The sequence below is a fragment of the Hakea prostrata genome, chromosome 2 (assembly GCF_041222555.1).
Source record: "Hakea prostrata isolate BN-2017 chromosome 2, UWA_Hpros_2, whole genome shotgun sequence".
NCBI classification, from domain to species: domain Eukaryota; kingdom Viridiplantae; phylum Streptophyta; class Magnoliopsida; order Proteales; family Proteaceae; genus Hakea; species Hakea prostrata.
This window is the reverse complement of record NC_142601.1, coordinates 33,217,303-33,234,027: the sequence shown is the minus strand read 5'-3', so window position 1 is coordinate 33,234,027 and position 16,725 is coordinate 33,217,303. Positions and strand designations below refer to the sequence as shown.

The window sequence follows — 16,725 nt, the reverse complement described above, 5'->3', positions numbered from 1 at the left end:
GTATGTTAACTTATAGCGGTGTTTGCTAAAAAATGCCATTGTATGCTATTTATCACAGCGTTTTGCAGAAGCGCCGTTGTACATAGCTTTGTAACGGCGCCGTCATATGTCCCCTACAACTATGAAAAATGATTTAAAACTTCGTTATATTAAACTTTTTAACGGCGTTTTAGAGAAACGCCGTCGTATGTAGCCTTATGACGGGATTTATCAAAAACGCCGTCATATGTCCATGCATGGGATGACTTCATTTATACACAGGGCTTTGTACGAATATAGTATATGGCTTTATAACGGCATTTCTAAGAAACGCCATTGTAAATCGTTTAATATAAAACTTTATGGGTAATTTTCATCTGGACCCCCTGAGGTTTGATCTCTGTCATTTTTAGTCCAAAGAAATGGATACTTTGCATCTGCCTCCCCTGATGTATCCAATAAAGTTAATTAAGGACAAATTATGATTTTTATGACCAAAATACCCTTGTGTCTATTATACTGTAAGATTGCATCATATTTTCACAATTAAATCCAAGGGTGAGAATTAAAAAAAAAAAATTATCAATTATTAAATCTTTGAATATAAAAATATTTTAAATTTTACATTTTAACAATTTAAACTTTCTTAAATTTTCTTCCCAATCGTGACGTCTTCTTCGTCTTCATCTTCTTCATCTTCTTTATCTTCTTCATCTCTTTTCTGCCATGGCCAACAGATCTTTAAACCCTAAATGGGGGAAAGAAAAAAACTCTACGAAAACCAATACACCAACAGAAACCCTAGGTCTAATCGGATTTGCACATCGGCTCACCTCTTTCTCAATGAACTTCGTGAAGAATCGTTCCGCCTGAAGAGATTTAGGCGCAGAGTAAGCATTGATCGCAAATTAACCATACCTGCAACTATTTCTTCTACTTTGAATCCCATTGATATCAAGATTCACAAATAGATGAAAGTGTTTTATAAACAAAGTAAAGAAGGAAACGACCTAACATCATTAACTGTCAATCTGGGCAACCCAGGCGGAGACGAGTGAGTTCTCCAGAGACTCGTTCGTGGGCCAATTGCAATTCCCTTCATCCACCTTCGAATTGGTGAGCCGATGTGAGTTGTGCAATAGACCTAGGGTTTCTGTTGGTGTATTGGTTTTTGTAGAGTTTTTTTCTTTTCCCCATTTAGGGTTTAAAGATCAGTTAGCCATGGCAGAAACAGAGATGAAGAAGATGAAGAAGACGTAACGATTGGGAAGAAAATTTAAGAAAGTTTAAATCGTTAAAATGTAAAATTTAAAATATTTTTATATTCAAAGATTTAATAATTGATAAATATTTTTTTTAATTCTCACCCTTGGATTTAATTGTGAAAATATGATGCAATCTTACGGTATAATAATACAAGGATATTTTGGTCATAAAAATCACAATTTGTCCTTAATTAACTTTATTGAATACCTCAGGGGAGGCAGATGCAAAGTATCCATTTATTTAGACTAAAAATGACAGAGATCAAACCTCAGGGTCCGGATGAAAATTACCCAAACTTTATAAAGCCGTTTCCAAACGCCGTCGTATCTTTGTGCCATTAGGTCTTACGGCGTTTCATGGAAATGCCGTGGTTGCCCAAATATCTCCCACCCGCGCCTATTTTTCGCTTGTAGAAGACGAGCACTCGAATGAAAAACCACGCCTATTTTTCCCTTGTAGAAGACGAGCAGTCGAATGAAAAACCACTCGCTCTCTCTCTCTCTCTCTCTCTCTCTCAATCCCTTTGTTCTCTGGAGCAGTCGAACTCGAGTTGGAGCTTTCGTAAGCCTGATTCTAACCTCGGATGGCTGCTTCTCGATTCACTCACTCTTGCAAGCATTCTGAGAGATCGAACTCGAATGTCCTATTTTGTTACAGAGATCGCTTTCATCAGAGCTTTCGGCTGCTGAATCTCAGATAAGGAGCTTTGTTCGGAGATTTCATTAGGTTTGAGACCTCCTCCTGCGTCTAGTAGATCATATTGAGTTGATTTGGAAATTTATGTTTGTTAGAAATTTAGAATCGCACACCCATATTTTCTGTTTCTGTTTTTGAAGTCATACTACTATCTCTGTTTTGTCTTCATAAGATCGTAATCACTAAGTGTGCACTATAAATCATGATAAAGATGAGATTTCATTTCTCATTGCTGTTTTTGATCTTTCGACCAAAAGTAGCTGATGATACTACTTACAGTTGCATATATTGAAATGAAATTTAGCTATGGTGTTTATGTAGCTGATGATACTACTTACAGTTGCAGATATTGAAATGAAATTTAGCTATGGTGTTTATGTTTTAGGAGCTCTGGATATATTTATTTGTCTTACATCTACTCTGTTCTTCCATGGATAACTCCAATGATATATTTATTTGTCTCCATTCATTTGTTCATTTTTTATTTCTCCTACTATCGCATTTCAGTTTTGCTCTGTATGGAAACCTTGACCTAATGTCTCATAAATCTTGTTGCTCTTTTTGATATTTTCTGTTTCTGTTTTTGAAGTCATACTACATCTCTTTGGATTTTCTATTCCTGATCTAGCCTATCTCTTGACAATGAAAATGCAAGGATCGTTAGTGTGATAATCATGTTTTTAGGCTCCCTGGGATGTTTTTCTCTACTCCACAACTTAGCTTTGCTTTGCAAGTCTTCTAGGTTGAACTTTCAGCACAAAAATAAACTTAATTTGGAAGTGGGTTGTGTCTAAACTTTCACAAGTACAACAGTGCCATTTCACGATTTTCTGAATTTATGATTTTTGTGTAAGTTCCTATCAACTTCTACTATATTCCTGTATAAATCTGAACATTAGATTAAGATCAGATTTCTGTTATCTATTTTAAAAGTTCTTTTAATTCCATATGGTTCTCCCTATGGTTTAAAAGAACCTTAAGACATGACTTTCTCAGTCTAAGGTTCCTTTAATTCCATATGTTTTTTCTGTTGGAGCATTGCCTTTCTTTGGATATACTACTAGTAGTCTCAAATCCTGGTGCCTTATTATCATTTCCCTTGTGATGGTAATCTCTCATTTGTGTTTTTCTGTTGTTCTGTTTCACTGCTCTGGTTTTCCACTTCATTAGCTCTTATTGAGCTGAAAATTGGAATTTGATTAGGGACCTTTTGGGAATACATGTCCTCAACATAGCAGAACTAGGTGGTAGTATTGAAGTATTACAATCAGATTAGGCATACTGCCCACCCCAATTCAATATGGGATTGGGTAGGTTTGGCCGGAGCAGCTAATCTAGATCAGGATCGCATCCTGATCCCTCTCTTAGTGTATAACAACAACTCGGCCATAGGCCAACTGAATGAATGAGACCGCGACATGGATCTTGTCTCACATTTAACTCATAAATACCATTAAATCATCCGCCAGGTTGTTTTTCTTGGGGGGTATGGTGGTAGGTGCACAAGGCTCCCATGTTAGCAGATTCATAAACGCTGTTGGAGGTACATTCCAGATTCAAAGAAAGCAATAGAGAGCCTACAAAAGCCAGAAGCTCAGTCGACTTGATGTTCTGTGTTGATTTATCAAGGTCAAGGCTAATTTTCTGCACTTTCTTCTTCTTTGGTACAAGGTGAAATTTGTGATTTTCATCTTGAATGTCATTGTTGTCGAAAGGATCATGTTGGGTGATGAAATTCTGAATGCAAGCTTTACTGAGTGAGTTGAAGAATGGGACCTAACAAATTAAACAGATCTGTATGATTGGGTTGGTCTAGCTTACAGGTTTTGTGAATGGGACCTAATTTTTTTTTCTTTTCAATTTAGTCAGTTTCTTTTTCTCTTGTTAACCTTGTGCTATCTAGAGTATGCTTGAAACATGAAGAATGCTAGTTGGTAGGGATTCTTACTTTTTGAATTCTCGGAATGAAAAATTTTCCATTGAAGTGATTGCTGTTACTTTACTCTCTCATGCCAATACAGTGTGTTTGTTCTAAAGTGATTTCTAGTTGCTATTTACATTATTGAACTGTATAGTCCCAATGCCTTACATAGCTTTATTTTTCTTATTGAGATTTGTCAATGAACCATCTTTTTAATCAATCTCTGTGAAAACACATTGGTAAGCTTTTGTTCTCTCTCTTCTATTTGTTTTATCCACAAATTGTATAGATATGAAAGATGGAAGCAAAGAATCAGAGAGTGAGAAGGGAAGGAGGCGAAGAGACACAGGCCGAACTAGAGTAGGAAACTAGGAGAAGAATGAGATGAGATGATAAGTAGTGAGGATATGCTTTAAGTACTCAACATGAGGACTCCATCTATTGTGTTTACAACATGAAAAGTAGTGAGGATAAGCTTTTACTACTCAATACCAGCATAAACTATAGCTAATAAACTTTTAACTGCAGCAGAGGGAAGTAACCATCTAGATTTTTTCTTAAAAACCAAATGCAGTTATACTAGAAAGTAACAGAGCAGACTAGTTTTAAATGGCAACCTGTCATTTCTTTTCAACAGTAATCAAAGTGAAGCTCGAATAAATATTGAGACATGGAATGCTTTTGAACTAGATGAGATTTCAATGTGTGTGAAACTAGATGTGGAAAGTTTAGATTCACTTGGTTGATTTTGTTAACCAAAGGAACTACAAAAGCTTAAACAAGCATGACAACGTTTGTAGTCCAACGGTTAGGATAATTACCTTCCAAGCAATAGAGACCCGTGTTTGACTCCCGGCGAATGCGCAAAAGAAAGTCTACTCTAGTGTGTGAATATCTATATTTATTTTAATGAAAGCATCACATAGATATTTCCTAGATATATGTATATGTATATGATGCAACACTAAACGTATTGTAAATAAAATTGGAGGCCCTGCATATATTTGCAAAAAAGACAAAACTCTTTGGTTATTAGTTGATACAATTCATTGCTTTTAGCATCTGTGTCACACCTTTTCTTGTTGTTTTAATTAGTGTTATGATTATATTGATTGTAAGTTAACGAATGATCCATGAGAAAATGTGCAAGCTTTTTAAATGGGAGTTATGGTTTTACATGAAATTCTGTTGCATCACTTTCCTGAGAGAATATAATACACATGTAGCACTTCGGCTCATGTTCAAATTGTTACAACTGTGATGCCTCATAGTGTCCCCATGCCCTGTTTTCTTTCAGAGAGCAATACCCTGAATGAGGTGAGCCCAACTTCATCTCATGTACCCCCATGTTCCACCCAAATATGCCATTGGTTTCTCTCTTTTTTCTGGGTAATGTTGCTTTTGTGATAGTGACACGGTGACACCCCATCTAACAATCTTGCTCCTAAGATTTCTTTCTCCATGTGTGGGAAGAAGCTATTGACTTAAGAGGTTGAAATCTGAGTGACCTTTGTGGTTTGAATGGATGGTATCCACCAGTTCTATCATAAGACCATTACAACTGAAACTATTTTTAAAATCTGAATTTAGAACCTGGTAGACCTGGAATTGATCCTCTCAACAATTCAGATTTTATATGACCAAGGACTATCAACACTAGAAGCTTTGCTGTAAATAGGAAACGGGTTTCCTAGAACATGGATGAATGAACCCTCTAATTTGGAGGCTTTGGGTTCTGAAGCACTGGAAGTTATCTAACCGTTGCGTCTAGAATTGAGTCAAAGATGGATAAACTTATCAAGCTAAGTGCCACTGTCCCTGCACCAGTGGTCTAGCGGTAGAATAGTACCCTGCCAAGTAAATATAGCAGTATAGGTTGAGATTCTCTTTTCGGATTTGGGTGTTTTAAGGTAATAGAAGAGGAAATTTGATTTGGGTGTTTCAAGAGGAAAGGTTGAGGTTCACTTTTTTTATTTGGGTGCTTTAGGAGGAATGGTTGAGGTTCTCGTTTTTTGATTTGGGTGTTTTAAGATAATAGAAGAGGAAATTTGATTTGGGTGTTTTAAGAGGAAAGGTTGAGGTTCTCTTTTTTTGGGAACCAGATGTAGAAGTTTTGAGTGAGACTGTGAGAGTGTTCACGTAAATATGAAGGAGTGCTAGAAATTTACCTTTCTTCTTCTTTTCTTCTTTTATTTATTTATTTGTCTTTTTAAGGATTCAAGTTTCACTATAATCTAATTTATTTGTCATCTATCTTGCACTCATTCTTCTGGTCTCCATCATCTAAAGCAATATCTGAAATTACCGACAAACACTTAGTAAAGATAGAAACAAAAACATCAAATTTCTGCTGGTTTGCTTCCTAATTTCTCCACAGAATCTGCAACTACTGTTTCATTGGTATGATTGGTTTGAGCAGGGCTGTAAAATTGGTTTTCCATGTATGTTTCATATACTCCCTTCATGGTTATAGTGTATTAGAATGAAGTTTAATTGATCTTTTGATAGGTTATTCAGCTGAGTTGATCTACCATTTAATGGATAGAAGTTGGATTCGAAAATCACGAGATCGTGGATTCCATGCAGGCGATACATATGAAGGTGGTGTAAATGGATTTCTTGATTTTGCATTTTCTAAAGTAACCTTAGGAGAGAAAATTCCATGCCCATGTGTAAACTGCACCAACCACCGACTAGGGACACGAGATGAAGTGTTTGAGCACTTGATTGTTGATGGAATTATGGCTGGTTACATGTTTTGGAGTTCCCATAGGGAAGTTAGATCTTCATTTACCACAACAACAGAGAATAATGTGATTAGTGAAGAAGATCAAGGCATTGTTAACATGAATGACATACTTCATGATGCATTTTCTAGTCAGACTTATACAGAACATGGTGTTTATACCACAAGCGAACACATGGATGGAGTAAGACATGAATCAGAAAAATGGGAGAGATTGATAGAAGCAGTAGAGATGGCATTGTATCCAGATTGCAAGGAGTTCACAAGATTGTCATTCATTGTTGCACTATACCACATAAAGTGCTTATGCGGTTGGAGTGACAAGTCTTTCTCTATGTTGTTGGATTTATTGAAAAAAGCATTACCTCAACACAATACTTTGCCAAAATCTTTATATGAAGCAAAGAAGATGGTTAAGGACTTGGGACTCAGTTACAATAAGATTGATGCATGTCCGAATGATTGCATGTTATATTTGAAAAATGCATCTACTGAACAATCCTGTCTTAAGTGTGGTACATCTAGGTATGAAGGTAAGAAGAATGCTCCGGCAAAAGTATTACGTCACTTTCCTTTAATACCAAGACTTCAAAGGTTGTATAGATCATCTATAACTTCATCTGAAATGAGATGGCATAAAGATGGATGCATAGATGATGGGAAACTACGTCATCCTGTAGATGGGGAAGCGTGGAAGAATTTTGATGGATTACATCGATCTTTCAGTGTTGATCCGCGAAATATAAGGTTAGGGCTTGAAAGTGATGGATTTAATCCAAATGGTATGAATCGTTCACATAGCACTTGGCCGGTTGTTGTGGTGCCTTATAATCTCCCACCATGGAAATGTATGAAACAACCTTCATTCATATTGACATTATTGATTCTAGGGCCAAATCAACTTGAAAACAATATAGATGTTTATTTATAGCCTTTGATAGATGAATTGAAGTTATTGTGGGATGGTGTTGACACATATGATGAAGAAAGAATCATTTAACTTGTGTGCATGCCTCTTATGGACAATCAATGACTTTCCAGCGTATGCTAATCTTTTAGGTTGGAGCACAAAGGGAGCATTGGCATGCCCTTGTTGCAACAAGGACACTAGTTCAACATGGCTGAAACATAGTCGCAAGCATTGTTACTTAGGACATCGTCGATTCTCAAGGAAAATCATAAATTTCGATGGGATAAAAGAGGTTTTAATGGTCATGTTGAGTTTGGACAAGCACCACAGCTCCTTTCAGGCACTGCTTTACTAGCTCAAATGGAAGGTGTGGAATTCCCGCCATTTGGGAAAGAACTTGATAAGAATAGTGGTAGTAAATGGAAGAAAATTGCTACAAAAGAACTACCATTTAATTGGAAAAAGAAAAGTATATTGTTTGAGTTACCCTATTGGAAGGATATTCTACTACGCCAAATCTAGATGTTATGCATGTAGAAAAAAATGTATGTGACAACATCATTGGTACGTTGCTGAAATTGAAAGATAAATCGAAGGACAAGTTGGAGGCTCGACTGGATTTGCAAGAGATGAACATTAGGCCATCCTTGCATCCACAAAAATTAGAGGGAAGCACCAAGTTGAATATCCCTCCAACAAGCCATACAATGTCTAAGGCTGAAAAAGAGCAATTTTGTAGAGCTTTGGATGGTTTAAAGCTCCCTGATGGTTATTCTGGAAATATATCACGTTGTGTGCAAGTAAATGAAAGGAATATTTATGGATTGAAGAGCCATGATTGTCATGTTTTAATGCAGCAACTCCTTCCTGTGGCAATACGTGTACATCCAATAAAGAATGTGAAGTTGGTGTTATCATCACTGTTTGGGTTCTTTCGATGTCTCTGTGCTAAGGTTGGTACAAAAGAAAATCTTAACCATCTTGAAGCAAGTATTGCAGAAATTTTATGCAATCTTGAAAGAATCTTTCCTCCTACATTCTTTGACGTTATGATTCATCAGTTGGTTCATTTACCACGAGAGGTATTACTTGGTGGACCAGTCCATTACAGGTGGATGTATCCATTTGAAAGGTTAGTAATTGATACTTTTGTAACTTTCAGGATACGTTTAGGATCTTTTGGATATTCGTTTTCTTAAAATTATTTTGTATGTTATTAGATTCAACAAGACCCTGAAGGACTACAAGCGTAATAACAGATACCCAGAAGGATCTATTGCGAAGGGGTACATTGCAAATGAATGCCTAACATTTTGTTCTCAACATATTAATGGACTTGAGACTCGTTATTCCCGTCCAAAAAGGAATCTTGATAATGAAAATCTACAGTCAGAGCAGCAACATTGGATTTTTTCAACCAATGGGAGACCTTTAGGGAGTGCTGTGATGATACAGTTAGATTGGAAAGAGATGCAACAGGCTCATCGATACGTTCTATTGCATTATGATCCCATCGATAAATATCGGAAGTAAGTATCAACACTAATGTTACTTTAGCTTTAATATTTGTCTTCCCTAATGTGACTTCTTTAAATATAGACTCCATTTGGAAGAGCTTAAAGCAGAATTGAACTATAAAGTACGGCAACAACAAAGAGAAAAACTGCATGCAGAGCAATTCATGGAATGGTTCAGAATTCATGTAAGCAACATTAAGTATTTAGATATCAAAGCATCTATCTTTGATTTCCTTTTTCTAAAATAATGTTGAATTGATTAAGTGGACAAGCAAAGGGAATCAGGGGAAGAGGTACCTCATATTATCCAAAGGCTAGCCAAAGGTCCCAATCGGGAAGTAAAAAAGTATAAGGGGTACATTTTGAATGGTGGACGTTTTCACACCAAAGATCGTGAAGCCAATTGTCAAACACAAAATAGTGGACTAGTAGTAACAGCAGTAACATCAAGCTATGTTAGTTGTAGAGATACTCAACCCCGTGATGGAAATGTTCATTACTATGGCAAGTTACAGGAAGTGGTTGAGTTGGAATATTCAACAGAATTGAAGACAATATTATTCCGTTGTGATTGGGCTGACACAAGTAGCAGAGCATTGATTAAATAATCTACAGACTTAACAAGTGTAAACTTTTGTCATTTAATACATACTGGGAAAAAATTATCTGATGATCCATTTGTCTTCCCTAGCTAGGCAGAACAGGTGTTTTATGTGACAGACCCAATAAACCAAGGTTGGGTTATTGCTCTAAAGACAATAGTACGTGATGTGTTTGATATGGATGGTGCTCTGGAAAAAGAATCTGCTGAAGAATTCCAACATATGACCACACAAACTATGGAATTAAGGCAATTGAACATTGGTGATGTTGATGTTAGTTTGTCAAGGGCAGATTTAGTGGGAGAAGCTGTTAACTTAGAGGAGTTATCTTAGTTTGTATATTAAATTTAGTTGGGGATATGTTAATGCTCAGTGTCTTTTATTTTCTTTTCTTGGACCCTTTTCCTATCTTTTTTATATATGCATTTTCTTTATTTCCAACAATATAAAAGCATATCAGATTTGTGTGTCACTGTGGATTGGAATTCAACATCTTATCACCTTTTGTTCTAGCTAGTTTCATTCTTAGTGTGAGGATCTATAATTCTTAACATGTATTATTTTTGTGTTGGATATTGATGGTCTTATAACTGATTATTGTTTGGATACATAGACTCTTGTTAAATGATGACTTATTGATTATTCCTTGTATTGAGATTGTGTTTATATTTTCTATTTTTTTAAAATGTTCATGATTATTAATGTTGTTCCAATGTATGTTAATTTAAGTGAGGATGGATGAGAATTATAAAGATTCTGATTATGATAATGCTTTGGACCACGAGGACCAAAGCGACGATGACCATGGTACTATTGCATCCTCTTCAGGTACAATATTTGATTTCTACTTTTCAATTTCAAGCATACTTAAAATGATTGTTGTAACTTATACTAGGATAGACACTAATGTTGTCACATTTTTCAAATGTAGGGCGTAAAAGAGGGCGAGGGCGTACCATAGGAAAAAAAATCAATTCACCAACAGGGCTGTGAAACTCTGGCTTGATCACCTTAAACAACTCCTATATGATGCTGAAGACATACTCGATGAGTATGCCACTGAACTTCTACGCCTGAAACTGGAATATGCCCGCCAAACTCAAGAGGTACGCAATTTTGTTCTTCACACTCCTTCAACTGAAAGTAGCATTTCTTCTTGGTTGAACTTTGGCATAGAATCTGCAATTAAAGGTGTCAATGGCACTTTTGAAGGAATAAAAGACATTGGGTCTAAGGTTTATGGTATCACTGAAGAGTTGCTAGAAATTAAATGGATCAAAAGTAAGGGATATCGACCAGAGATTAAAAAGTGTAGCACAAGAAGGTGTTGCTCTAGGTTTGAACTCAAGCATTGGATTTGGGTCCTCGAGGCCCATGGTATTCAGTCAAAGGCCACCAACAAGTTCTTTGGTGAACAAATATAAAGTTTTTGGCAGAGAGGAGGACATGGAGAAGATTGTTAGATGGTTGCTGTCAGACAAAACTCAATGTCCCAGTGACAATAACAATAATTTTTCAGTGCTACCCATAGTTGGCATGGGATTCCCTTTTTTCCCTTGACATGTTGATTTAAAGTCACAGTTTTGGATCATGGACTCTGAAGCAAAACTATTCTTACTGCATCAGGGAATCGTGGCAGCAGGACTCACTCAATACCGAGCTTACTCAACAGATGAGGTACTTCACCCGCTCAAATTTTTCATGTCAATGCTGACTGATCTAATGTCAAAAGTAACAGGATGGAGATTTTTGTGTTGTGTCATGACAGGTAATGGCATTACTTCAGCGTGGAAACCAAAACCGGACAACTGAACCAACTCGAGTGAACGAAACGTCTTCTCGTTCTCATGCTATCCTGCAGGTAATTTCAAAGGCTAGCCTTGAAGTAAGCCAACTTCTTTGTTCACATTGTCCAAGATTTAAGGTTGAAAAAGAGTATACATTCATTATTAAAGGGAGATACCATTCAAATCGACAACCACCCTGTGGTTTTAGAAAGAAAGGATTTGATGTTACACGTTTGGATCCGAGATCTGCTTCATCAATTCCAAGATCTCATTCCCTCAGAGCCACTATGATATTCAATTGACAAATACCTAATGTTATTAAAGTCCTGCTTATAGAATATCTTAGTAGTGAAGTTCATAATATGAATTTGTATGTCATCCTGCTGGCACTCTTTTAACTCAAAAGTGATGCTCATACTCTGTGACTTGTATGTCATCCCTCTGATTATCTTATCAGTTCTCGTGTGGTCATTTTAAAATTTTAATCGAATGTGCCTTATGAAAAGAAAAATTGTTTGACAGTTTATCATCTTATGTTGGTTCTCATTATGTGCATCTGGTGTTTGGTTATTTAAGTGAAATAAAACTATGTGTTCTAAAAGAGCCAGCCAGCCATTTCCACACAAGAGCTTTGGGTACTCTTATAGTCTTACTGTGCTCCTTACAAAGTAACTCAGCTGAACATCACTTCAAAGTAAACTGAATCTTCAAGTGGATTGGTTGTAAAATGTTGTGATAAACATAATTCTGGTCTTGAATAGCATATCTAAATTGGATTAATTTTCCATGCAGGAGAAGCCTTGGTTCTGTTCTTGATGTTGTGCCTTTGGCTGATTTTGTAACCAAATTAACTGCTCGATGTGAGATCTGTGGTAAGCGAGCTTTCTTTACCTTAAGGAAGACAAAGGAGACACAAGCAGAACTGATTGGTGGGTCTGATATGTATATGCCCGTCTGTCGACAACATTATACCAAGGGACAAGTATGGCCTTTTAGATCCTCAAGCTAAATTGTTTATCTTGCGAGAGCTGGCTGACCAAAACATTGCAACTAATGCTATTAGGGAGCAGTTAGATAAGTATATTGAACAACATCAGGCACTTGCTGCCGCAAAGAGGGGAGATGCACTGGAGGAAGGTAGAAAGAGGAGAGAAGAGAAGGGACTTCTGAAAGCAGATCCTGACAGCAAAGTACTAGAGGGTGATCTCCTGGAGAATGGCAGGCATGACTTGAACATATCTGAAAATGGTGATGGGGGTACTGGCATGACTTGAACATATCTGAAAATGGTGATGGGGGTACGTGGTAAGGAACTATTTTGTTACAGATTACATATTGTAGCTTATTGCCAATTCTTAGTCATTGTCTTACTGATAGAATTTCCTAGTCTTTTTCCATATCATGCTTGAATTTTAAGATAATCGTTTTTCTTTTTAAAGCAGGCTGATCTGAGAGTTAGATTCAAGTCAGAATCTAGAGAACTTCCTTCTCTTGAAGAGGATGTAGAGTTAAATGAAGACCATGCTGATTCAGCTGTTAGGAAAAATGGAGTTACAAGAGTCCAAAACTGAAAGGGAAAGCCTTGCCCAGAAAATGGGCCAGATGGAATGCTACTATGAAGCTCTTTTCAATCTCCCTCAGTTGGGGTTCTCTCCTTCAAAGCTGAGATCACTATATGTGACTCCATCATTTTGGTTGCTTCTTCACGTTGCCTACTTACCTTGGTTCTCGGTGTTCGAGCAGGATTGTGCATGTTTATGTAGGAAACGTGAAGAATGCAACTCAAAATTAGGGAGTAAATGATTTGCAGTATCTCTCAGGGTTTTATCATTACCAGGACTTAAGAACAGAGAAAGATTTCAAGAAAGCCAAATTTGATACATTTGTTAGCTGATTTCTCTTCAGGTCATCAAATTCCTTCTGTTCTAAACTTCAAATTTTGTGGTTGCAGGCTCTCTTAATTTCGTAAAACAGTTAATCCTCATGCTGCATTTGTTTGATTCTGTTAATTTTCTGCTCACCATCAGAGTTTCCTATTTAAATGTAGTTCTTCCTAGGCCACTTAAACTGTCAAGGGATCTAACCTAATGGACTTCATTTACATTTGTAAAATTGAATTTGGATTGATGGAATTGGATTTTCATTTATAAAATTGGATTTGGATTGATGGAATTGAATATTCATTTGTAAAATTGAAATTTGGCTTTTTGGAACGATTTTTTTTTTTTAAATTTAAAAAACCTATCCCGGCGTTTTACAAATTGCTGGCATAATTAACATATCACGGCAGCACTTTTAACGGCGTTTATAAGAAACGCCGCAACAGAACTATTAACGGCATTTATAAGAAACGCCGTAACAAGAACTTTTCATGGCGTTTCTAGCAACAAGAACTTTTCACGACGTTTCCTAGAAACGTCGCAACAAGAATGTTTCACGACGCTTCCTAGAAACGCCGCAACAAGAACTTTTAACGGCGTTTTCTATAAATGCCGCAACAAGCACTTTTGATGGCGTTTCTAGTAAACGCCATTAAAAGTGCCGTCGTAAGTGGCCATCATTGTCACTTCTATTTAGTGCCACTATAACAATACGGCATTGGTTTTGCCGGCATTTTTGGTGGGCGTTTTTGAAGCGCCGGGAAGCTTTATAGCGGCATTTTTTAACATTTGGCGGCGTTTCCAAAATGCCGCTATAGGTCCATTTTCTTGTAGTTAACCATGCCTATTGTTGCTTAATATCTGTTGTTATAGGCAAACTCAACCAAAGCTAAGTGTTCATCCCAATTTCCACCCATATCCACCACATAAGATCTAAGCATATCTTCCAAGATTTGAATTGTCCGCTTAGATTGTGTATCAGATTGTGGATGATGAGCTGTAATCAGATTCAATTGGGTTCCCAAGGCTTTCTGCAATCCATTCCAAAACCTTGAGGTGAACCTAGGATCACGATCAGAAACAATACTCACAGGCACTTCGTGTAGACGAATTCTAACCATCTCCTTTGTCTTATGTTCAGCTCCTTCTGGGTGAAGAAGTACTTCAAACTCTTATGATCTGTGAAGATAGCGATCTTCTCACCATACAGGTAATGTCTCCAAATCTTCAAACCAAAGACAACGGCGGCAAGCTCTAGATCATGAGTGGGGTAGTTCCGCTCATAATTCTTCAATTGCCGAGAGGCATATGCCACTACCCTACCATGTTGTATCAACACGCAACCCAAACCAATCTTGGAAGCATCAGTGTAGACTGTCAAACCGCCGAAACTATTAGGTATAGTCAAAACCGGAGCACTTGTCAATCTAACTTTCAGCTCTTCGAAATTATTCTCCCAAGCTTCGGTCCACACAAACTTCTCTTCTTTTCTAGTTAGCTTAGTCATAGGAGCAGCCAACCTAGAAAAGTTTTCAATAAATCTTCTATAGTATCCAGCCAATCCAAGGAAACTTCTTATCTCAGTCACAGTCTTCGGTCTTTCCCAATCAGCAACTGTTTGCACCTTCTCAGGATCTACACGAATACCTTCGGCTGAAACAACATGGCCGAGAAATACTATCCTTGAAAGCCAAAAGTCACAATTGCTAAACTTAACATAGAGCTTCTTTTCTCTCAACCTTTGCAATGTGAAATTTAGGTGTTTCACATGCTCTTCTTCACTCTTCGAGTATATCAAGATGTCATCAATGAAAATGATTACAAACTTATCGAGCACATCATGAAATACTCGGTTCATGAGATCCATGAACACCGCAGGAGCATTAGTTAAACCAAAAGGCATAACTCTAAATTCATAATGTCCATACCTTGTTCTAAACGCTGTCTTGAAGATATCACTTGACTTCACTTTCAATTGATGATACCCAGACCTCAAATCAATCTTTGAGAATATAGCCGCACCTTTCAACTGATCTAAAAGATCATCAATCTGGGGCAATGGATATCTGTTCTTGACGGTCAACTTGTTCAACTCCCGGTAATCAATGCATAGACACATGCTATCGTCCTTCTTCTTCACAAACAAGACTGGAGCTCCCCAAGGTGATACACTAGGCTTGTAATATCCAGCCCTATTCTAACCCTGACCCTAACTCGGATTCACTGTTGTATTTAGGTCCGAAGACCCAAAGCGGTGGTAGAAGAGACTTATGGACCCTTCTGATTGATAACTATGATTCGGAGACCAAGCCTATGGACATTGACGATGATACCCCTTGCTTGAATGCATTGTCAGTGTTTAAGGAAAGTCTGCGCATCGGAGAAGATTGATTTAGTTGAAATACTTAATGACCTTCCGTGCACAATCCAAAGGTATTCCCCGAAACTAGACTTCTTGATTGAATTATAGAAGAAAACCTCACTCAATTTGACCTTGTATAGCCGAAGTTGCTGAACTAAACCTGTTTTTTTGCTGAGAAATATTTTGGTCGATGCCATCGACCAAGGACCATCGACCAAAGTTTCCCAGTCAGCCAAGTTAATGATTCTATGGAATATTCTCTTTTCTAATTGTAATAACCTCGAGCCTTAAGCCCTATTGCAATCATTTTCACTCCTGAAAACGTGGGGGGAGCTTCCCAAAGCAACTCCTAGGCATATGTGAAGGATACTCCACCAAAGACTCATTGTTCATCATTGATTCTTGCCTCCATCTTCAACAACAAGGTATGAATCAGCATTCCACTCTCTATTCTACCTTTTTCTATTCTTTTCTATTCCTCTCTTGCGTTGAGACATTGGAGATGGTGCTACAACCTTGCAACCATCATTCCAAGTGTCCACTTATGCTTAACCCATGATCTTCTTAGCCATCTATTGATGCTATGCCCCCATCTCAAGCCTAGCACATGTATTCCTTGAATTTCCTCTTAACATCATGCCATTTTCTACAAAACTGAGTTGTATGGTATGCTATGTTCATGTTTATCACTATTATATGATTCCAATCGAATTTCCATAAGTTCCCCTAGCTATTGCATGCCATTTCTATGTTAATGCAATCAATCCCAATTCATGCCATGATGCTTGTCTCTTGAACTTGATAGCTCAAATTGGGGCTTTCTATTTAGACCATTGGATTATGTTATTTTCTTGATTTATAGTGTCCTCATACTGTTCTTAAGCATTCCTCCAAATTTCAGATTGATCCGAACCCCGGAAAACCAATTTCGGATGAAAACCCCCAAATCCACTATTCTGTCCCGAAGAGATTTTTGGTCGATCCTCTTTGGTCGATGCCATCGACTAAAGTTGTTGTTGACAGCAACTTTAGCCAGTTTTGACCCATTTCACATCCGAT

The 16,725-nt window shown here is 37.3% G+C and overlaps 1 protein-coding gene across 11 annotated transcripts; it reads left to right on the top strand.

Moving 5' to 3' along the window:
• Positions 1–1,598: 1,598 nt before the first annotated feature.
• LOC149024234 (uncharacterized) lies at positions 1,599–13,754 on the top strand. Of its 11 annotated transcripts, XM_089144554.1 has the most exons (7): positions 1,599–8,650; positions 8,739–9,047; positions 9,118–10,465; positions 10,569–11,314; positions 11,406–11,498; positions 12,217–12,729; positions 12,864–13,754. In XM_089144554.1, the coding sequence occupies exons 1-3, from the start codon at positions 8,046–8,048 to the stop codon at positions 9,281–9,283; spliced, it is 1,080 nt and encodes a 359-aa protein (XP_089000680.1). In that variant the 5' UTR covers positions 1,599–8,045; the 3' UTR covers positions 9,284–10,465; positions 10,569–11,314; positions 11,406–11,498; positions 12,217–12,729; positions 12,864–13,754. The 11 variants fall into 11 exon arrangements, with proteins under 11 accessions (XP_089000680.1, XP_089000677.1, XP_089000672.1 ...); XM_089144551.1 differs by having other exon boundaries at positions 1,599–1,971; positions 6,371–10,465; XM_089144546.1 differs by having other exon boundaries at positions 1,599–1,971; positions 3,411–10,465.
• The last annotated feature ends 2,971 nt before the right edge of the window (positions 13,755–16,725 follow it).